This window comes from Protomyctophum parallelum, assembly GCF_964188405.1.
Source record: "Protomyctophum parallelum genome assembly, chromosome: 17".
In the NCBI taxonomy this organism is placed as follows: Eukaryota; Metazoa; Chordata; class Actinopteri; order Myctophiformes; family Myctophidae; genus Protomyctophum; species Protomyctophum parallelum.
Genome location: NC_139719.1, coordinates 33,632,729 through 33,657,544, shown reverse-complemented (window position 1 = coordinate 33,657,544; position 24,816 = coordinate 33,632,729). Strand labels below are relative to the sequence as shown.

General features: G+C 42.4%; 1 protein-coding gene across 2 annotated transcripts in view; it reads right to left on the bottom strand.

Moving 5' to 3' along the window:
- Positions 1 to 24,816, bottom strand: part of rhbdl1 (rhomboid, veinlet-like 1) — a 65,195-nt gene that overhangs the window by 4,402 nt on the left and 35,977 nt on the right. For both annotated transcript variants that reach the window (XM_083787260.1, XM_083787261.1), the window contains 4 exons: positions 14,397 to 14,621; positions 13,215 to 13,363; positions 12,356 to 12,468; positions 903 to 1,003 (listed from right to left, as the gene is read on the bottom strand). In XM_083787260.1, coding sequence (XP_083643386.1) covers positions 903 to 1,003; positions 12,356 to 12,468; positions 13,215 to 13,363; positions 14,397 to 14,621 — 588 coding nt within the window. The remainder of the gene's footprint in view (positions 1 to 902; positions 1,004 to 12,355; positions 12,469 to 13,214; positions 13,364 to 14,396; positions 14,622 to 24,816) is intronic.

Below are 24,816 nucleotides of genomic sequence, written 5' to 3'. Positions count from 1 at the left end.
CAAGTCGTGACACATTGTGAACTTGTAGATCTGCCATGATCTGCTCGTGTTTATAAATATTGAACCAATGAAAAGTATGAACAAAATAATAACACTGGATTGATTGGAACATGTTATTCTTTCCCCATTTCCTGAAAAGTGTGGGTTTAGGACATACACGGTTTACACCCGACAGTAATGACATATGTGTGTAGATATAGTTACACCAAGGGAATGGTTGTATACGTTAATGTTCAAGGTGAAAACAATTGGACACATCCATAAATAATTAAGAAAGAGACTCCACTGAAGAATTAAGTGCTGCCTTAAAGGAGGTTGATCAATAAGGATTACAAGACCACCGTGTAAATTAAATGGCATAGCAATATAAAATATTGGATTTAAGTCCTCCTCGCATGCTCCTCATCAGGGTCACTTCCCCCTCCATTTGGTTGATAAAACGAGGTCACGTGGCCCCTAGATATATGACATGGTGCTACTCCCCCCAAAACGATGCTTGTTAGAGAACTATTAAAAGTCCTTATCTCATTGCATTCATATGAACTTGTCAGAGTGCTTCCAGGTGTGCCTATTCCGGGGAGAAAATAGCAGATCTACAAGATATTGTCATATTTTTGGCAAAGAGATTTGGTGTAGAGGGAATAAAGGAGGGTTGAATGGGGTTTAAGTGTTTAAAGCTTTAACCACTTATAGGCATGAAAACAAAAAGGTAAAAAAATTAATTATCCAAAACCCCAAAATATAGGTGAATTTGTCCAGCTGTGATGGTGCAGAGAAGCTATCTCTCTCTCTCCCCACCCCCCCTCCTTCCCTCCCTCCAAGCGGGCAGCAGTGACATTTCAACCCCCCATTGATACCGTTATCAGACATTAACAATGGAAGGTGGTGATGATGGCAGTTACCATGACAACGTTGGCCAGATGCGCCGAGCACAGAGCGTAGACCCCCCCTGAGCCCCCCACCACCGGAGCACGCATGTCTGTGATGGACACTGTCAATGAACCTGCAGAGAGAGAGAGAGAGAGAGAGAGAGAGAGTATATAGAGATAGTATACAAGACAGACAGGACAGACAGAGAGAAGGTGTGAATGTATATTTCCAAGATGAGGAGGGAGGGCGTGCAATGCAGGGGAAAGGAGAGCAGAGGGAGGGAGCCAGTGAGAGTGAAGGGAGAGAGATAATGTTTAGAGAGTGGAGCACAGCGGGGAAGAAAGAGAGAGAGAGACAGAGAGAGGGAGAGGGGGGAGAGAGAGGATATGGTTAGATTAGCCATCACAAAGCAGTTCAAGTCACCTTCCTCCAACATTCCCGGAAAGCTGTGTGAAAACACCCCGTCTGTCTGAACACCACTACTGCTGCATCAGCTGACCTTCACATAACCTCTTTTTACATCTACAACACAAACACGAATGACGAATGTATATACACCACCACATGTGTGTATACACAAACCTGCAGAGGGCAGACAACAACAACACACACACACACACACACATGCACACGCACGCACACACGCAGGCAGGCACACACGTTCTGATTCACAAAAAGCACACACGTTCTACTCCCCGCTGCTTGACAATGTCCTCTTTAATAAACTCAGTGGGCTTATTCTTGTATAAACAGTCCAACAAACTCATTAGAATAACAGCAAGATGGAATAAATTATATTTTACTTCAGGATTCTTCAGAAGAGAAAAGAAAGAAATAGAGAGAGGACATACTGTATGTGCCTGTGGACAAAAAGGGAATTGCAGCAAAGACCACCCCGGTACTCAACTCCCCTCCCACCTCCTCACTTGAGTTTAATTTGAGCTTTTCCTGTTCACAAGGGAACGCCTCTTCTGGTATTCATGAGAAAAGTCTAATCAGGGATATGTATGGCATGGCAAGAAGCCATTTTATTTTTTCTTCTTTTTTTTGTTAATGTAATTGTAGGTTGAGTGCAGTGCAGTGTTGGAAGTTCAGGTTGTGTCAAAGCTAAGAGATAACACATAGTGAACATACAGCCAGGGGACAGGGAGGTTTTTGTCCAGTATCTTGTAGTGCAGTTAGCCTGTGTGCTGCTAAAGACAAACACCCCGAATGCAGTCGACTGCACCCCTCACTCACAACGTGCCGATGGTGCACAGCGCGAGTGAGGCTTTAAAGTGACACTCGCTCGTAATAAGTGGGACATTATTTCGAGTTTAGAACGACCGCGGCAGCAGTTGCTCATGACACAGCGTCAGCCACTGTTAATTATGCAAATGAACTGATAAGGGAAGCAGGGTGGACTGATAAAAACAAAACAGCCTCCGTTTAATCGCTGTGGGGGGTTGTCGAAGTTGTGATCTCAGATCTATAATGCATGTTGTAACATTAATATTATATTTGGTGCCTGTGTGCGTGTTTTTGTGTGTTGGAGGGGGTACATAGAAAATATACAGCGCTTCTCTTAAAACGTGCCTCGTCAGCCTGTTTGTGGTGGTGGTGGTGGTGGTGATGATGATCACGACATGACAGATAATCAGAGTTCAGTTCAGAGCTCAATGTGCTCCCGAGTCATTCATCTCCCATCGTGTGACACTTCACGTGGATTTATGGGGCATCTCTGAAGGTTGATGAAGTAGATTCCGCATCTCACGATTTGTAAAGGAAGTGGCCCTTCTTTTTTCTTTTTACCAGTTTCAGAGAAATTGCAATTACAGAGTGCGGCATATGTGCTCTCTGATCTCTTCAAAGCATTGGATAAACTGAATTAGAACAACTGTAGTTGTCTTTTATTCTCCTCCGGATCTTCACAAACGTAGGGCATTTTGCAATTAAATTATTACTTCAATGCAGCATGTGGAGATACAGATGTCCTCCTTCCTCCTTCCTATGTCCTTTACCACAATACGTGAGTCTGACAGTCTCAGACAGTCTGGGGTAGTCATGGAAGCAACTCGGGTACATCTCTGAACTTCTAAAGATAAAGCCCAACAAGAAATAGGTTCATTAGTAATTAAATGCCATGAAAACAAAACAAAACATGGAGTTGTAGGTGAGTGCCAAATAATCACAATAGCACAATGGAAAGCTGCCTTGAGTCTTATTCATACTTAGTTGCACATCAGTGACACACACAAGCTTGTAGATCGGCTCATTTCGGTGCATGACAAGGCGTGCAAACCAAGTAAGCACTGACCCATATTTGTAAGTGAGGGACAATATCAAAGCCAAGAGAAGTGTTCCAAGGGAAGGACTCAAACCGCTCAGATTCTCCTGCCATGCTCTGCTTTGGTGAATGCTGTGCAGAATATATTTTGAATATTAAACAAAACCTGCCATCTGTGCTCGCCTGCTTCTGTGGGGGATTTGAGGGACATCTCGCTCAGCAGGAGCGGAGACGTGAGGTTTTACCATTCATTTATTTATGCAAGGAGCTAGCACGCTTGCCGCTATCATTCAAATTCTGGAGTCGTCACCAATGTCGCCGAAATCCCTTTGTGTACACGTATCATTATAAATTATGGCTCAACAGCTCACCCAATGGTCCCATCTCCTATAATTACTTGCGCAAGAAGAGCGTGCAAGTAATGTCAGGTGCTACGATGCGTATGTCCATTAGCAGCATATGATATGACGTCATATGCTGGCACGAAGCAGACCGTGCAGGTATGTTTTCCGTCATGCTACGAAGCGTATGTCCCATGACATGATGAAGATATGTACCAATGTCCCTTAGCAGCAAATTATGATGATAATGATATGACGTCATATGCTGGCACGGGACATACGGAAGCAGACTGTGCAGGTATGTTTTCCGTCATGCTACGAAGCGTATGTCCCAGATATGTACCAATGCCGGGGTATAATTGGTTTACGATGGTGACGTAATGATGATATGTTTCAGTGTCGGGTGGATTCAAGGGACATACGCATCAAACCACCCGAGTAACCTAGACATGAGCATATGACGTGATGAATATATGTACCAATGCCAGGGTATAATTGATTATCGATGGTGACTTAACGATGACATGTGTCGGGTGGACTAAAGGTAATGCCCCTATGTATATATGTATGTAATCTGACACCACTGCCATAACAGGCATAAGTAAACATTACCATACTTCAAAATACGACTTTTTTTCATCCAAAAGCAAGGTACGTAGCAAATAGCTAAACCTAATAATTCAATATTGCAAACGTTCTTTCACAGAGAGGCTGAGATTTGAAAGTTCATAGCGGTCTACACTACGCGAGTTTTTTTTCCCTAGGATGGCTGTGGATTTCGATGAATTCTGGAGCGCTGTGATTGGTTGTCAGTGGAGTAGGAAGCGCTGGGCTGTGTTTTGGACCGCACACAAGTGTTTATGCCTACTAGTACTCTATGACTAGTACTAACCCTATCTCTAACTCTAACCTAAACATAACCGCAAGCAGGGGAGCAACGCATCCCTCACCAACCTTAATCCAGTCTTTTTAATGCACCCCTCACCAACCTTAATCCAAAAACTAATAAAAAGTCAGATGTTGTAAAAACAGTGGCGGCAGTGGGGCGCGAACGAGCAAAGCATGTATTACAAGTTGGCGTATTAGTCCACTAGGCTAGCGAGGCAGCTGGCAGAATGGGGTTTGTGTTTATATTAGAAGGTGAGGTTTTTTTTATGGCCTACTTGTGTGCAACAAGCAAGTAGGCACTCGACAGAGTGCAGTTCTTGTTCATTATGTTACCACAGTGGATTCTGTCTGTCTATCAAATGCATGCCCAGCACGACAACTGCACTTCCAGGGGCAACCCCCAAGCAACTTTGCACTTTTCAGCTGCCGGTAGATACAGTAAAGTAAGGGGATCCCAGGACAATATGCTTGAGAGTTTGTCTGTAGCCAGCACTCATGTGGCCGCAAGCAGCAGTTTCAGCAGAGCAGAGGAAATGCCACAGGGGAAAAAAGGAAAACTAAATATGACAAATCATTCCTCTGCTCAAATATCACTGGCCATTGTTCAAGGAGCAACTAATCTGATGTCTACATGTTTTGAGTGCTATATGAATAATTCTGTACTTGATAGATGATCTTGTCAAAGTTTCAGTAAAACGTCATCTTGATACTTATTCAAGTATCAATATCATATATCAAGTGTATTCATTTTACATCAACATCTCAACTATTCTAATCTAGAAGCGATGTTGTAAATGGAACTAAAGTGAATATTCAACACAGTCAAATCCTGGCCAAAAACGAATAAAAATGTGATATATTGTCCATGATTCATTTTGTTCCACTAGTATCTGCTATCTACTGTGTTTCATCACACTTAGTCCAGCAATCTTGCAAGAATAAACTTCCAGAGGAATGAGAATGATGTGCCCATGTCACAACAGCAGATGGGACAGGTGATGCAATCTTGAGAAAACATCTGAAATGAAACATGACACACCCAGAACCACTTGCCACCTACTGCAATCTTAAAGCGCCAAAGACGACGGCTGCAGGAGCTTACTGGATAGGCCCAGGAACATTAACATGCATCGAGCTGCATTTCTTGATTGTACAGTCAATAGGAGAATGCAGAAGGGACACTGCAAGGACAATGAGCAGTGATTTATTCACGTGATTCAGGCAGTAGTTAGTGTAAGGAAATCTGGCATTTAACACAGTGTTTTATTTCCTTCTGGGGTTTGATAGCGTTAGTCCGTTGGTGGACGTTATGAGGCAGATGGCACGTTTTCAGTTAGGACCACGCAGAGCCGCTTCTACACAATCGCAGCATCCCACAAAGTAGTTTTCCTCTGAACCGATCCACAAAAAAGTCACGCTAAAAACCCTCAATGCTCTTTTTAGTTAAATTAACCTCCAGGTTTGACCATTACTTGTTTTTGGAGCCTTACTAAGCTATTTGTGCCTATATATTAAGTTAATTAAACACTACTCTATATGCCAACTTATTTTGTCATGTTTCACAACAACAAAAGGACTTGAGCTTGCTTTCGGGCTCTTCTGTTCAATAGCGACTTCATTTCACTTTGAAACTGTTAAAAATGGAAAAATAATGGAAATGCTGGTACTATAGGTTTTAGGTCATGAAAAGCAAATCAGTGGCTTACGAATTCTCCTTTCTGGGGCTATGTCAGTGACGGATATTTCGACTTGCCTTACCAATACTGTTTTTTGTTTCATTCTACGTTCAGGTTGCTCTATTTGTACACACTCGCCTCAGACTGATCTAGAGCCCCCAGGCATTTAATCTTCAGGCCCTGGCGTTCAGATGTGCTGGAGTCAGCACTCGTCCACTCACAGAGGCTGCCTCTACTGGCTAATAAACTGAGGAAATGCCTGATCAGATTTATTTGCCAAGTACAAATAAGAAGAGAGGGACAGAGTGATGGAAAGAGTGTGACGGAAAGAGAAAGGGTATGGGGTGTTGGCATGGCTGAAAGAGAGAGTGTTGAGATTTTGAAAATAAGCTGAGACTGAGGAAGAAAGAAATAGATGGAGTCTGAGGGAAGAAGGTTTTACACAGAGGACAGCATGAAAACATTTTCTCTTTTTTTTCCCAGGATAAATTAGTTTTTTAAGCCTCATTTATCCTGTCATACGACATGGTTGTACGTCCGATGTTTAGCCATTACCCACATTGGGAGGACCTGCTCTGTGGTCTTTCAGGACCTTTATCGAACCAAAACGGACACCCCCCAGATACATTTGCTGCAAGAAGAGTTGAAGAAGTGGCAAAACCTAGCCTGTGAGAAATACATTTGCAGGCTCTCCATCTAAAGTCAAGTCACATTTAGCACAATGTAAAAATCACAAACAAATTAATTACAGTTCTACTGTCATGCTGAAGCACCATTATTGTTCGTTGTGCAGAGAAGTCTATGGGGTAAGGACTTTGGCAGTTTAGTTATGCTAATGTATCCAGTTTAGAGGTGACTGGATTTAAATGCAAACCATTACGAGCATCCTGAATAGGTTATCGTGGTGTGTGTGTGTGTGTGTGTGTGTGTGTGTGTGTGTGTGTGTGTGTGTGTGTGTGTGTGTGTGTGTGTGTGTGTGTGTGTGTGTGTGTGTGTGTGTGTGTGTGTGTCCAGCCATGTGTCACATGCGCTTTTGTGTGTTCTGCAGTCTGGTAGAAAAGAGGACCAGGTCCATTTGTACCATAATAGGACCATCAGTCCTGGGTATCTCTATTAAAAATGTGAACCACCTGGGATGGAGATGGACACCAGCTGCAAGCTGGACCCCTTTGGCGTCTGCACTGACGGTCTGACGGAGACAGAAAGTGAAACATTCTCTCCCTCATTGAGATTTCCTACAAGGGGAACAGCAGGTTTTGCAATCAGCTCTAAGACACTCTTCATCCATTTCTCTCTGCCCTGGTCTAGCGTGTGTGTGTGTCTGCATGTGTGTGCAGAGGGTGGGATTGGGGTTGATAACCATAGTCGTCTGAGTGCCTTTAACTTATCCCCTGTCCACAAACATCAGGCTGAGGCAGAGCTCTGAGCAGTCAGCATGCGCCCCATAGATCAAAGCAACACGCACAATGCATCTGTGCTGCAGGCAAAACAGATCGTTAGTGAAACACGAGCGGACTGAAAAAGCGTCCAGAGTCAAAGCACACCCTTCAGACGTAAGAATGCCGCTCGACATGACAGACACTCAGCTAAAAACCATACGTACAGCGGCGCCGTCCGTCCGTGTCACGCTGTACCCTGGAGGGACAGATAATATGCATCAATTTCACAGTGTGCTAAAACAGCCGGTACAAAGACTATTTGCCCTTGGTTTCCTCAGAGATTGATTTGGTTTATTCTATCACGACCCTCTGCTCCGTCCAAATCTGCCACGTGGGGGGAAAATATGATAATATTTGTGCTTCCCCAGAGCACTGGGGAATCAATAGTGTACCGCAGCTAGGCCCATCCACAGAGCTGTTGGGAGGCGACCACTCAAGACAGTGCCAAGCATCAAGGGCCTGGTATAATTATGTCAGACCTGTGCTGTGTGTAGGCGTGCTTGAGTGAGTGATATTAAAGGTGCACTATGTGTGTGCACACCTGTGTGAAATGCAGGGGAAAGGAAGAGAGGAGTCGCAAAACGAGCATGCTCGGGTCACCTAGATGTCTGTGTTTTATACCGCATCACTGTTCTCATCTCAAAAGCATGAGAAGTAGTCATTGAATATGTCCAAATCAAGTCAGAGTGAATTCTTGTCACAGCCAAAACGCAGCCTTCAGTCATGGCTGCAACTCAACAAATTTGTTAACAAAAGAAAGCGCAATAGCTGACCTTGGATGAAGATGACAAATTCCAGAGACAAAAAGAGCATCAAATCACTTCCCACAGTATGCTCAAGGTTATAAAAACCACTCAGTGTGATGGCTAATGGGGAGAGAGGAAGGGAGGGTGGGTGGTTTGTGTGTGTGTGTGCATGTGTGTGTGTGCGTGCGTGCGTGCATGCAACCAGTGGAATGAATGAAAATAAATGGGCCTAAGAAAATAGCCTCTGTACCAGCTTTAACAAACAGAACAATGGACTCCCACAAAATTGCTATTCTCTAATGCCTGGGCAAAGCAATTAGACTTGTCAACTTACTGTACAGTAGAGCATACTGTTGCTCTGATCCGTAGCGTAAAGCACTAGAAGGACTTCTCAGCTATGGACCAGAGCTAAGTAGAGCAGTCGTTCCCAAACTGTGGGCCCAACCCTAACCCATTTTGGGGCCATGAACTAATCAGGAGATATATATATATATTTATATATATATATATATATATTTGTTTCCCTATATATTTTTATGAAGCAGTGAAAATAGCATATCAGCTATTTTCATTTAGTTTGTCCCAGAGAGGTCTCTAAGGTTTGGTTGTAGGGAAAGAGAGCTTGAGAATTAGCTTGCTTGGCAACGAGCAGACCCCTCAGTCTGGGTCCGGTGTAGAAGGACTAAGGGGTGGGGGGTGGAGATTACCATAATCACACGCACCGCACAAAGGTCACTCTACCTCCTTGATGCACACTCACTCGATGCACACAGCCGCGCACCAAGGGAGAACATCAGTGGGGCTTACAGTGGCATGGTAGGGCTCTTTAAACAATTCTAGCATTTGTGCAAAATGGATTCTACGACTACTTAAAAAGAGACATGAAGACCTCACACACTACTGTAATGGCACAAAGACCACCAGAGTGCCTACTGAACAAAAAAGGGCACTGAGAATAATTGGTATTCTGCCGGCAAAGGCGACACAAAGACAACGCGACAACTCCAAGTCATAAAAGTGACTTGTCCTTGGCAACCCTTCACAAATTTACCACGGTACAATCACATCACTGAGAATGTTAACTTTACACCGAGCCTGAATCAACCCTCTGGCACCAAGTATTTACCTTAGTAAATTACCGTAGTATTTACCTTCTGCTCTGTTTCTTCACTTTCATCTCTCTCTCTTGCCCTCTCTTCTCATCTTAGTCTTTCTCATCTCAGTCTGTCTCTTTGACTAAACTTGACTGGAATTTCTGAGGTTGGAACTAAGAAGACCTTATTCCGGGGGGAAATTAATCCAGTGATCACAGTCACCAGTGCATAGTATAATATATGTAATTTCCTTTTCTATTTGAGTTCTGAGATTCTGAGAAATAGTTTGAACACAAAAAAGTCATATTTCATACCTCTGCTGTCTGGCAGAAACCACGTAACTCCAAAATGTAAATGTATCAGGAAATGAAAGAATATATTTTTTCAAGAAATGTATTTTTAAAATAAAGCAATACTGCCTCATGAAAGTTGGTATTGTGACTTTATATATTGTCAATTACTTGCATGAGAGAGGGTGGAGTTTAGCAGACAGTTTGAGGGTCAGTTATGTGGGTTTTGTCAAAACCACTTTTTAATACTTTTCATTGGTTCCATTTTTGTTAAAACACACACAGACGTAAAGGGTGTTTAACAGCTAGCTGATTTCTGCCGGACAGCGACGATATGTAATCCACACCCATGGTCATGGACGACCCAATTTGTACCAGCTGCTGTGTAACAGCTGAGCTGGTCTATGATCCATCACTTTGGCTTTAAGGGCCTTTGAGGTGCTGTGGTACCAAGAGGTGCATGCATAGTCAAAGAAACCTTGTACGAGGGCTCCTGTTAGGGAGACCATTCAAGTGGTATAGCTGATGGTTTCTTTTCACCCATGAACAGACCACCACTTAAATCTACAGTATGAGCAGCATCTGAAACTGTGTTTAAGCCAATTCCCCAGAGAGGAAGCCTGCATTACTCTGCTACTTTAACTCTACTAAATCCCTTTCTCACTCATTCTTTTCCCTCTCTCCCTGTCTGTCATCACCACAAAAATAAATCAAACCTCCAATAATTCACAAGCTTAAAGTATATAGTGTGTGTGTGTGTGTGTGTGTGTGTGTGTGTGTGTGTGTGTGTGTGTGTGTGTGTGTGTGTGTGTGTGTGTGTGTGTGTGTGTGTGTGTGTGTGTGTGTGTGTGTGTGTGTGTGTGTCAACTCAGAGTAATTTGGGTTTATCAGCAGAGGAGAAGCCCAGTCATTTCAGACATACAGAAAAAAATGGGTAAAAATCAATTTACTGAATATGAATGAATATCAGTCAATGTGAATTATACTGTTGCTCTTGACAATTATCAAATAATGGACATCGAGTGATTTATGAGGCTCAAGACAAAAATAGTGAACAGTTTGTAGAAGATGAAAGGGAAGCGGGATTGTACAATATCCTGGATTCTTGCAGCTGTGCACTTCCCAGTCAAGCACTATACGCCAAAATCATTGTGGATTTAAAAGGTCCTAATCTTCAAGCTGCCTTGGAAGGATGAAAGTGAATTTGCAAAATTGACACAGCGACATCTTTGAACACTTTTTGAGTTTTTGAGTTGAGAGAATTTGACTTGGTTGTCTGTCTCTTTTATGAGAATTTGACTTGGTTGTCTGTTTCTTTTTTTTGACCATGCCACTTGGTCATGGCTAATTATTTTACGTCAGCTTTTGCGCTAACAAATTCAGGCCCTGCACCAAACCGAACATGTGCTGCAATTTTATTCAACTTACTAGAGGGAAGACTCTAGTAGTTGAATAAAAACTCTAGTCACTAGAGGTTCGACCCTCATATCTACACACTGCTATGCGGCCCTCACACCTACATCGAACCACCGATCTAAACAATATGCCTGATCACCAGTTCGATACAGAGATCTCCATATTATGGACATTTCTGATGTCATCAGTATAGGCTATATGCCCATATAGACAACTCCAGGGAGTGGTGGCCTGTAGGCCAGCTATAGGCAAAAAAAAAAAGAAAAGTGTCAAGCTGTGCACATTTAAAGCCAGGCGTTTCTTCGGGCGCCCTTTTACCTGTGCCAGGCAAAAAAACACAAAAAACTACAAAAAGACGACCCTGTGACGCGGCACTTGAACCAGAATTATTGAAGACGCCGTTTCCGACAGCATCGTGCTAGGTTTTTATTTATCTCCAAATATCATGCCTCACCTCATATCACCTGAGCTTCACTTTGGAGATGAACGCAGCTAAAGATCGCAGCCATTACAGGAGTCTACGGAGCACGCCTCATCTATATGAAACTTTTTTTTTGCCCGGTCCAAGATGGAGGCTGCCTATGCGGTAAATATAACACAGATGAGGCGTACACTACAGTAATATAAAGATCGTAAAACGGACATACACGATTATGGCATTAAAGTGCTGGGTTTTATAAACAGTATAATATGAACGTGTATGGCTCTAAATGTGTTAAACCAATTTTCATAGGTTACACAACACTTGATAAATAACATAACTATCAAAATCCACTATAACTACACTATAACTTGCGATAGATACAATATTGCTAATTGTAATTCATTTGTCGATAGAACTTCTGCAGTATTTTACTTTATTCTGAGTTCAGAAGCTTCTTATAATTTCTATGATTATATCCACAATGTGACAGCTGTAATGCAAGCACGTGGCAAAAACAAAACACTTGAAACTAATGAGACAAAAATGATCTTCTGGATTAGGGCTGGGCGATATGGATACAATCAAATATCACAATCTTTGTGACCCCTCGATATCCATATTGTGACAATACGTGTATTGTGACGATAACAGTGTTCAACATTTTCCAAAAATAGCAGATCTACTGTACAAGATCAAAGCTTATAGCTCAGGTAATTTAGCAATTCTTTTTGACAATCTTAAAAGTATAAAATGATTTGATGATGAAAAGTGATTAAAACTAGGTAATAAAATGCAACAATTATTTCACTTTTTTGTTATCACTCCGATATCTATTCCAGTCGATATGATGTCGATATATTACCCAGCCCTATTAAGGAAAAGAATACATAGGCTCTGATACTCACCAGCCACTACTCCTGCCATGTACAGCAGACTTATTCGTAAGATACCATGGACCATCTCCAATGGAACGCCAATCATCAGCTGGAGTAGAGCATTGAACCCCAGCTGCTCCAAACTGAAGTGGGAGATTCAAAATGAGAGGAGGAGGTCACAAACGGAAGGATGGTGGATTCAGCTTCAGTCTTTGCAGCCTTTCATGTTTCATAACGTCACTGTCGGGTGTCCAGTCCACAGCTGTTACTTTTCAGGAAAAGTAACAGTAACAGCAGTAACAGTAACACCCACCCCTCCATGTGCAAGGAATAACACAACATATGACATTTTACACAGGAGAGGCGATAGCTCTCCACTGACTGGACAGAGGCTATCTCCTGAGTGTTTGTGGAGATGACTGATTTAACGGAAACTGCCCATAGATCCGAAGTCCCGTTAGTCCGAACATGCACTGCTCCCGTGCTTGTGGTTAGGTTTAGGTTTGCTCCCGTGCTTGCGGTTAGGTTTAGGTTAGGGTTAGAGATAGGGATAGTAATTTCGGAACAATGAACCTTCTGACTAATGACACGGCACCGATTTAACCTGTTGTGCCTTGATCAAGTCCATGCACAACAGGTGCGCAGCCACACCCAGCTCTGAGTTCAGTTCTAGTTTGACTCAGGCCAGGTGTGACTGCTTAAATCAGTCACCCTCCATCTCACAGTAGTTATTTATGATTATTTTATGGGGTTTTTAGAGAAAAGGGGTGACATGCAATACAACAAAAGTCATGTGTCAAACCGCAAGCCTGGCTAAGCTAACAGGGTGACACATGGTGACAATATCCTAGCAGAGGTGACGATGGAGGGAGTGACTAAAGCAGCTTACCCAACATGCATGAACATGTAGCTGAAGAAGCGCCACACTTGGGCGCGGTGACCAGGGTGGTAGACCAGGGGGCTCTTCATGAAATCAGGCTGGTACGTCTGCAGAACCCACTTGTTCAGCATGATCCCGTAGCACATGAACACAATGATCTGTGTCAGGGCAGGAACAAAACAAGCACAGTATTCAAGTCAGGTACTTGCTGTCATGCCCAGAATGCGTTTACTACTATACAAGCCCCTGTGAACGATTAGCAGAGATTGAAAATTGTCGTTTGTAAAAAGCCACATGGTTTTGCAGCCGTTGTTCAGATGCACATCTGCTCCGATTCCATTAGCCGTTTCTTCATAGATCAATGAATCATTGTTTCTATAAAGTTAAATGATGGTGTACTCTCATTAACACACTCTCATTGTCATTACAGACCATTCAGTGCCACTTAGAGGCATTTTAAGAGCAGTTACTTTGCGTTCCGCATATTTATGATGAATCCAGGAAGAACAATGAAGCTATGAAGAAAGAGTACATTATGTTCACTATCCCCAAACAGCAGTAATTTCAACACCAGCCCATATTGCTCCAAATGAAAACAATCGATCAATTAATAGGGTAATATATAATACAGAGAGCAGTGAGCTTTCTGCAATCTGCACTGTAAGGAATCTAAGCAGTCCAATGAGAGCGTCAGCTTGCAGAGAAGGAATTAAACACACCCAATAATCCCTAAACCCCACTGCGTCACCAGTTTAAACCAGACACACAAAAGGCCTAAACAATTTGGGTGTGTCTGAGCCGAAACAAATCACAGCCATATCAGGCTGAACATAAAGTGCTGTGTTCAACTGCAGTGAGAAAAACCTTCACATGGGCCTCAGCCAAAAGACTCAATAGAATGATCTATGGTCAGTGTAATGGGCTACCACATCTACCAGATTGAACACAAGAATAGTGATAGGTTTGTGAAAGGCTTTTTTCTGAAGCCTGGAAAATAATCCCTTACACTCTTTGCCTATAATAGCTGATCTACAAGTTCAAAGCATTATGAGCTGTTTACGAATGTTTGGCTATTTTCATCAAATCTCTTAATGCCCAGAATATGGAGTTACTGTAAAGGTGGGTGTGGCCTCTAGTCTAGAGGGATTGAATTATGCATTTTAAGATCTACAGAAATTTGGGCAATTTCACCTGGACAATTGTGATGATGGCCATGAAGATGGGCGGGGGACACAGGCGGTTCTGGTGGAAGTACCAGCGCCGGTCTGTCTCACAGGGCAGGATCTCATAGGCCACATAGCGAACAAATCGCTTATACACGCCCAACCCCGTCTCGTCCAACAGGATCTCCCGCTGCAGCGTGCGTCGCCCATTGGCAATGGCCCGTCGGAAACTGCTGGAGCGCTTGCTGCTCATCTGAAACAAACAGTAAAATACATAAGATGCAGAGATGGAAAATACACTGACACACTATGAATACGTCTTTTGGAAACAATACTAATTTCTTTTTTTTTTCTCATTCATTTTTTTTTTTTTTTCTGAACAAGAACACAGGATAGTCATTTTACAATTTACAGTATACAAAATTGAACACAAAACATTCACTCTCACACGCATACTCGTGTGCACGCACGCACACGCACACACACACGCACACACACACACACAGACACACACACACACACACACACATTGAAATTGTGCCCTCTTGGGCCTGATTAATCCTTGCCGATGACAGTTCCAGATAAGCAATGTCCAGAAAGCTTCGCAGCCAATGTGTTTTTGAAACATCATGTGGGGATTCCAGCGTTGGGCTATGATCTTTTTGGCTGCCGTAAGCCCAGCCAAAAACAATACTAATTCTAAGATCTGCTAAATGGCAATTCATTTAAACCAAATACTTTTTAATTTAGGGTGAGAGAAGACATACTGTCAAATAGATTATTTCAGTACCAGTTTATTGGTTCAATCTTCTTCTTTTTTAAGCCAAATATTGCTTTAATTTTTGATGATGATTGATGATTTTAAAGGTCATTAAGACATTTTACTAATTGAATACGGAAAAATGCAGAAGAAAACAGAAAGTGATTTAGGTTTAGTATTTAGGTTTAGAAACTAAGAATATAAATAAATCCAACATGGAACACTGCATGTCTTACTCCTAAGGGAAACTTCCAGCAGCCCTATAAAAAATAAAATAAAATGTGTCTAGTTCACAGGATTAGAAATAATTTAGCACCCAAATATTTCAGTGACTATTTTGCAACGGTTAGTGATACTCACAGGCACTACACCAGAGGGAGCCCTACTGATTTTAAACCCTGCCTTTTTCATAACAATATGGGAAAAACATCATTCCTGTACTCGGCAGCAGTTCAGTGGAATGGCTTGCCTTCCAGCCTCAAGGTGACCAGTTCCTTTGATATTTTTAAATCCACATTAAAAAGATGGTTGGCCGAAAACATAGTGTAAATACAGTGTAGAAAACATGTAGATAAATGGCACAAATGAAAAAAAAACATTAATAAAAGTAAGGGGTAAAAAGAAAATAAATCCAGTTTTATTGGTCAGTTTATATGAATTTTGTCCTGTTTGTTTTTTGCCTCCTGTTTTTGTCGGTATTGTACCGTTATTGTCTGTTGCTCCCCTTCCCCTTCCCCAAGAGGACCACAATGGAAACAAGCCTAACGGCTTTCTTGTGAATTTATCCTTTTGAAATATATTTTCAATAAAGTATTCAATCAATCAATCAAAAAGAAAAAGTAGATTGTGTTGTATCAGGATGTACTGTAAATATAACTGTTACACAGAACAGAGATGGTCTATATCTGAACTGACAGGGAGTGTATGGGATCTGAAGGTGCAGTTCTCTGCAACAAGTCCTTTAAAGATTAAACATATTTTGCAGAGAATATCATTTTTTCTTTTTACTAATTCAGGAAAGACAGTACGAGACAAATATTGCAGTTAAACACACACACACACACACACACACACACACACACACACACACACACACACACACACACACACACACACACACACGTTGAAGAAGGTCAAAATAATTCATTGGCAATCGGGCAGTGCTGAATGATCACTCTGCTGCTGAAAGTGGCAAGTCCAATAAAACTCTTGTGTAAAATGAGGATGACCGGGAGATTGGTAGCAGATCTGGAAGCCCACGCAATTTTGCAGAAGCGGAGTTATGTGTCTACATCAAACCGTAAAACACTGTTAAAATGCGTGTCGGGTGACCAAATTGCTGATTTCAAAAGACTGTATGAATTACTTCAAAACTATAGTGAACTGTGGTTCACCCCTCACATTAGTCAAGACTCCAAGTAGTCTGGCTAATGAAACGTGGCCAGGCTGCTATGTACGGTACTGTAGATATGAGCGACTGCTTTTTAATGTAACACTCAGGATGGGGTGCTGTTGGGCTAGCAGTTAAGGCACATACCAGATATAGGCTCTGATACAGCCTGCGATCGATTCCCGAGCCTTTGCTGCATGTCACTCCCTGTCTCTCCCCCCCTGTTGTCTCTCTCTGCTTATCAATATAAGGCAGAACAATATAAACAAAAATTAATTAACGCTCAGGATATCAATGTATCCTTTTTCCTTTCTTTCATAATAATTGACTCCCGTGTCCCAGTGGTTTTGACGGCGTATATTATGAAAATGGCTGGCGTATAAATTAATATTATTTGCTATGGATGACCTGATCTCATTAGAATTTACTAACATATTTTGATCAAATTTGATCAAACCTCAGTGGTGTGACTAATCATCCTAGTATAGGGGATATTAGCATGTAAGCATACATTCATTAAGTCCTGTACATAATTAATTCATAAGCAGTATCATGAAGGTCAGTCAGTATAAGTTATAATTTCACAAGGAAATTATATGATGAAAGTTGATTGAAAGTGGTCTAGTCAATGCCATAATGTCAGTAGGGCTAATTAGCACAATTACAGTCCAAGAAACCTGCTGTGAGAAAAGGAGTCATGTAATCATTTTCTAATCGGCCCCAAAGAAAACCCACTTTCACCTTCTTTGTTCATTACGTCTGTAACTGTCACTGAAAAAAAACATTCATTTTAGACTCTTTCAGATGCTTTCCAACACCAAAGTGAGATCAGGAACAAATTAGAAAATCTCATGAAAACGTGTGACAGATGCATGTTCATTTTGACACTTGTCCCTAGATCAGCTGTTTACTTTACTGCACAGATCTCCAAAGGGGCTACAAATATCACCATCAGTGAGTGATAGAAAGTTTAAGTAATACAATGCATGGTATATTGATTTTTTGAGAAGAAATTGAAAATCAGTAAGATTGAGGATTGAGACAAGTGAAGCCGAAGTCTCCGACAACTTGAACAATTGGGTTTTTTTATTGTTTTCTTTGCCTCGCAGGGGTAAAACCACAGCCTTACTAACTCTGTTGAGTGGAACCGTTTCACGGGGAGCAGAGAGGCATTGTGGGGAAGATGGATGAGAGTTCCCTGTTTTCACAGAGAGTCCAGGTTTACATGAGCTGAAACATTGCAGCCTGCAGACTACCATGATGACCTGCTGCTGAGTGAGACACACATGATACTTTCTTTAAAAGAAGACCAGCAGCTCCTTGATCGTGGAGATAATAGTCGAGTCTACCGTATGTTAGCATTGAGAATAGCCTTGTCTTGGATAAGATTCAATTCAATAACTGTATTTGGCAACAGATTACTTTATAGTGGATTACTAGCCTAGTGACCAGCATGAAGAGCTGTAGCTTGGCACGGACCGCCGTAGTGGTCCGGGCACCCGCGGGTTCGAGTCCCGATCCCGACGCCCTTTCTGTGTGTCACTCCCCATTTCCTGTCAGCCGTACTGTCCTATTGATAATAAAGGCATTAAAGCCCCAAAAGTTTGTGTGTGTGTGTGTGTTAGACACTGCTCAACAGTGCCATCCAGTGGTATTAGCGAGGTGTTTCAGCTTTTCGTGCTCGGACACAGAGACACGTATAGGGACACACATAGCTGCCTATAGGAGTGGCTAGCAAAAGAAAAAAAGGCTATAGCTTTAATTCTTCAAACAACATAAAATGTGTGGTTTAATGACATTTTCGCAGATTTCTATGCCAGTATCAGACTGTAAAGGATGACAGACAGAGCTGCACAATGAGACTTATACTTTCTTACTTTGTTTTATTAATTTTTATCCCACGATTTTGCAACCCATTTTTTCACCCAGTGTCAATTATCTAATGAAATCCTGGTTGCTACACTTCCTCTGCCAACCTGGGGAGGGCAGCGAACTGACCTCATGCTTCCTTCTATGCATGAGGAGATCAAGCTGCTTCTTTTCACCTGACAGGGGGGAGTTTCGCTGGCCGGACGTAGCACGTGGAAGGAACACGTTATTCCGACCAGATCCTTTCCCCTCCATCAGGCTGGCCAGGGGGAGGTGGATTAGAGACCAGGATTACTGCATGTTTTTTGTGCGGGTACCTACCCTCACAGAGACAGGGTCACAGAGACACAGAGACACGCCCCCAGCACCCACAGTGTCCCCAGCACCCACAGTGTCCCCAGCGGGAATCGAACCCAGGACCTTCTAGCTGTGAGGTGACAGCACTACAGACTGTGCCACCGTGCCCCCCCAAAAAGAAAATTACTATAAAAAAATGTATAAAAGCAATAACTCACTGTGATAGGCTTGGAAATATCACTTAAATGTTTAATATTAGAAGGAAATATCTATGCACTATAATTGTATATTAACAGAGATTTCCCATTGTGTTTACAACAAATGGGTTGATACCCTGCGTTGTACTCAACAGGAAGAACCTATGCCTCAAGGGAGGATTTGCGGGATGACCTAAAACAAGAAATGGCAGGTTTCACATTATAGGTCCTACCAGGACAGATGCCTGACTAAGCAGTTACTGTAGTCTGTTGCGTTATGATATGCTATGACACCATAAAATAAATTGTGCTTCCTTGGAAAGGGTGGAGAAAAGCGGGACGCAAAGGAGGACAAGGGTTGCTATTTATAACAGAATGTACTTCAGATGAGCTGAAGGGTAGGACTATGTCACTGTCTGAGACGTTAGCCTACACGGACAATATGAAGGGTAGGACTATGTCACTGTCTGAGACGTTAGCCTACCAACGGGACTGAAGGGTAGGAGGACTATGTCACTGTCTGAGACGTTAGCCTACCAACGGGACTGAAGGGTAGGAGGACTATGTCACTGTCTGAGACGTTAGCCTACCAACGGGACTGAAGGGTAGGACTATGTCACTGTCTGAGACGTTAGCCTACACGGACAATACCATCTGAAGGGTAGGACTATGTCACTGTCTGAGACGTTAGCCTACCAACGGGACTGAAGGGTAGGAGGACTATGTTACTGTCTGAGACGTTAGCCTACACGGACAATACTATGTCACTGTCTGAGACGTTAGCCTACATGGACAATACTATGTCACTGTCTGAGACGTTAGCCTATACACGGACAATACGGAAGCTCAGTAAGTGTAGCAAAGACTGCATAATCAGAGAGTCCCCAAAGACAGCACAACCCACCAGCTAAAACACACCAGCTAGAATTCATTAGTTAGGTACAGCTGCGTGGATGCTCATTACATCCGAAGACTACAGGGAGAATATTTAAAGAGGGGGGGGGGGGCATTTTGGGTGTTGCCAATGTGTACACAAGCTAATGAATGAAACAAATCGAGACAAACTATATAAATGATTGAGCAAATAATCCGCAAATTGGTACGCAAATGGAGTAATTAATTGTCTCTCTTGGATTTTTTTTTTTTTGTTTGTTTTGCATTTAGGAGTAACAGAAATAGTGCTGAGCTGTTTTTGACGCTGCAAAAGTTGGCAGTGCAGTATGCCTTGAGACACATTTTGGTTAATTATGATGATGCTGGTGCTTGAACAATGAAGGTGCGAGGGCCTGTGGTATAGCGATAACCAGCATAGAGTCAAGCGATGCAGTCGGCCCTCCCATGGAAGGCGAGGAAGCATATTTAGTATGGAAATCAGCACCGGCAAATGCAATTATACTGCATGTGAGGCTGTGAGTAAAGGCAGAAGAAGAGGGAAGAGGGTAGGAGCATTAGGAGGGAGGAAAGGGAAATCAAGCAGCGGATAAAATAAGATACCAGTCTGTCTGAATGTGCTTATGCAAACTCAACTCAAATGGGCTGGAGGTACGACATCCCCCTTTTCTTGTTTTCAATGTCTTCATCACATTGGGCAAGACAATTGGTGTGTGTGTGTGTGTGTGTGTGTGTGTGTGTGTGTGTGTGTGTGTGTGTGTGTGTGTGACTGTGTGTGTGTGTGTGTGTGTGTGTGTGTGTGTGTGTGTGTGTGCGTGCGTGCGTGCGTGCGTGCGTGCGTGCGTGCGTGCGTGCGTGCGTGTGTGCGTGCGTTAGGGCATTCACTTCTAGTCATTTTTACTAGTTTCGACTAGTTGTTTAACTACCTATTATGTAACAAATAAATATTTGTACATTTGTACATTGGTGACTGTAACTATAATCTACCTGATCTTGAGGCCTACAAAATCAGGGAAAAATCAACTAGGCAAATAGTAACAAGTCGACTAGTGGATTTACTAGTCGACTAGTTGCTTAATGCCCTAGCGTACGTGTGCGTGTGTGCGTGAGTGCGTGCCGTGGTACAAAAAGGGAATTGACTGTGAAGTGTAAAACAATGTTTTTTTCCCTCCACCACAGCCTTCTTCTCTAAATGACACAGCATTTTCAAATGTGTTTTATCTCTGTTTGTTCACTGAAAACACCTGCTGCCTCTCTCATCTTGCGGTGCTGCAGTTCTTTCCCCGGTTTGATTTGCTACTCTCCAGGATTTGCGCTCCTGATTCCTGAATGTTCCCCAGAGACACGGTCAGACACAGTTGTCATTCTACTAACATGTGGGACCTCCTCCACATCTAAAGACAGCATAGTAAGCCTTTGAAGTGGGGGTGGGGAGAGAGGTGGGAGGAAGGCAGACAATAAAGTGCGTATAAGCCACCGAGATGAAGTAGACATTGACGTTTGAGCCTTGGGAAAACGGCGCAGACACACTGGGAAGCAGGGACCATGCAGGAAATCACATCACGCCTGAACAAGTCAAGGGAAACCTCCCACTCGGTCTTGGCCATCAACAAGGCCTCTTAACCAAGGAGGTCTCTTTACCAGACAAAGTCTGCCAAGGATAATTGATCCTGAGGGTAAGAGCAAAAAAAGAGAGCTAAAGATAGAACAGACAGAACAGCTGAACGGCCTAATTGACAGCGGTTTGTGTACAGTACAGTATGTGCGTGTGTGTGTAGGGGGCATATTATGTGTCTCCCACACCAGGAGTATCTGCTTCTTGGAAGCTGTGTGTGGTCTCACTGCACATGCTGCTCTCAGCCTCTCAGCTCTAGCTGCTGTCCTTGATGGCTTAATTAGCCGTACCACATGGTCAATAGTTTAAAGCTCAATACTGGGGAAACACTAATGACAGTTGGAAAAATTCAAGGGCTGTTCAACAGCAGCGTTGAGTACCCAAAATTAAGTTTGGTTTATTCAAAATCTTCTTGTGTAAACTAAGCATTACTTTTTTTTAATTATTTTTTATCCCACGATTTTGCAACCCATTTTTTCAACCAGTGTCAATTATCTAATGTAATCCTGGGCGCTACACTTCCTCTGCAAAGTTCAGTAACTCCATATCTGTTTAAGGACATGTACAGTATATGGGGTGAGTTGACAGTAGGGCTAGAGTGTCATGAACTAATTAAATTACAGAGGTGACGTTTGCCAGGTAAATGCATAATTATGACAACACGAAAGTTTCCCAATTATGCAAGTAAATAGAATACAATTTGATATACAGAATGTTGTGGGTTAATAAATAGGCCTACTACATTAAAGAGGTTATTTCAATTAGTGATTGCTCGCGAGCGCGTGCACGCGACATAGCCCCACTAGTTAAAATTCCACAGCACATCCTTGCAGTACATACCCCAACCCCATGCACGCACGCACATACATGCATGCATGCAAACCTGAGGACTCGGCGTGGACTCCAAAAGGCCTGCTGTTAACTCATTGTCATTTATTCATGCAAATAAATCATTCAATTAATGGTACTAAATGTTTAAGCATGTAGACTGATAGGTATTTTCTATGCATTTTGGTGGTATTTTGTGGGTGGATGGTCATTGACCCCTTTGACCTTTTAATCTGGTTGCCCTGTGCTCCACTCATATGTAGATATTATTACTTTACGCTGTCTCAGCGTCTAGTTAGTAAGAATTATTATTGCACTGTCTGTCTCGCTCTGCGAGCCTGCCCTGCATGTAACTGACCTTGACGGCCGGGCGCTCCGTTATCAGCTCGTTGCCATAGCCACCTGCCCAGCCTCTGGGCTTTCCCGGACTATACTTGAGTTATGAACTACAAGTCATTCAAAACTACATATCCCATACATTGGTTAGGATGCTCCTCTGTATTGCCACGTCTATTTTGTACCATTCTCCATTTTGAGTAAAGAAGTATAAATACCCCATGCCATTTTGGAACGGCATTGAGAGACCACGTTGGACCGGCCCTGCGGGGTCTGTCTAATCTGATTATAAATTATTATGATGACTATGTGGATCTTGTTCTGTCTCTCTGAATCAATATAAAATATGACTAAAAACCTCACTCTGAATGGACTTCTCCTCTGTGGTGGACTCAAGGTAAACAATTTGGTATATAAAAGGTAATTCTCCTAGAGTAACATTATTTATATTGGCTATTTACTTAAAGTATCCTGGTTAAAGCTAAGTATATATTGTAATTCGATAACTTCTAAAAGTATTTCTAGAGTTCCGGTGTTTCGGAGCTCTCTCTCTCCCACTCCAGTATCATAGCTCTGCTGTCGAAGCTATTTATAGTAACTATTTTTAATACAGTCCTTGGTCCTTGTCTCTCTAGTCTTTAGAACCTATGGTGGGAAAAATACCCATCATAGACGATTACTAAGACTAATTAAAGCATGTTTGGTTTAGCTTGGACATGGATGCTGTATAGTTACTAATTTACAAAGATTTCGTTAAAGGATCCGCACAACTTTAAACACTATTTTGTTCATTTACAGTAGATAATCATGCAACACAACTATACAGTAGGCTACTGTACACATTGGATCTCAGCAGTGACTTCACTGAGTCTCCCCTGACCCAGATTCTCTGCTTATGTTTGGGCCAAATCCTTTTAAAGCGGGAGTCAACATCTATCTTTCAACAAGCCCATAGTCATAACCCTCCTTCATGGTTTAATCATCATGGGCTAAAAACTGAAAAAATGCCCCCATTGAACATTTAAGTGCAGTGCACAACTTTTAGCTAACAACCTATCTAGAAGAATTTCTCCTGACTGAATGTCACATACAGTACATACGCAAGTACACCTGTGTGCGCATGCATGTGCACACGTACGGGTACGTGTGGGTGTATTTTTGCACAAAATATGACTATGTGGGGTTGTGTGTGTTGGGGCTTACTGCTTGTCAGTGATGCTAATGGGCTGCATCCATATCCTCTAGTGATGCACTACTGTGGGTACTTAATGCAGCCAAAGAGGCCGCAACTGAAATCTTTACAACCAATAGCTCTTTAACGACCACGTTATAGCCATTAAATGTCACAAACACCCTAGTAGTGGACAGCGAATACCTGCAGGGATACAGGTGTTTTGGCAGTCTTTTGACTTGGACATTAAACCCGATCCACTTGGGTTTGCAACTACACATTTGATATGCTTTAAAAGTTTAAATCAATGACAAGAGGGAATAGGAATCGTAAAGAACAGAGGTAAAAAATAGGGTTCAGAAAAACATCTCTCTATCTGATTGAGGCAGAACAAAGACAATCCTATTCTGCAATGCACGTTAGCCAAATTACCCTGGAATGAAAACAATAACCTACTTCTTCTATTTGCATTGCCGGTAGATGACAGCATCGAGGGTGCTCTCTTTAAAGAAATCAATATGTGCAATTACATGACACATAGGCTACTGTAGGAATGCACAAACTCTGTGTCCCTAATTTGCCCTCTGCACACAGACTGGCACGTCTCCTGAAAGCTCTGACAGTTGTTGTGATTTACTGATCCTCTGTTGTGATCCTAGTCACTCTCCTCTAGTCAGAGGTGGTGACTGGTCATTCCATTGATTTACCCCTGTGCAAGCAGGTGTGGCTTGGAGAAAAAACTGACAGAATGGCAGAGTCACATGACATTTTCTAAAGTTTATCAAGCTCTCACAGAGAAGATATATATTTGCACAAACATAGCTGGAATGGATAGACGGAAAGGAACAGACCGATGTAGCACAAACTGCATGCTGGGCAGGTAGTATTTAGTAAGGAGAAAAATAGAAACTCAAGTGACAAATTAAGTGAGTTTAATGTCGTTTTAATGTTGTTTAATGTAATCAGATGGGACTTTTTTGTTTGGATGTATGGGCTGTCAAGGCCAGAACGTCGTTTTTTTGCCACTCAGTAGGCGTTCCACTTCCCCCATAACTTCCGGGTATGATGATGTCATCATACATGCGCATACCCTC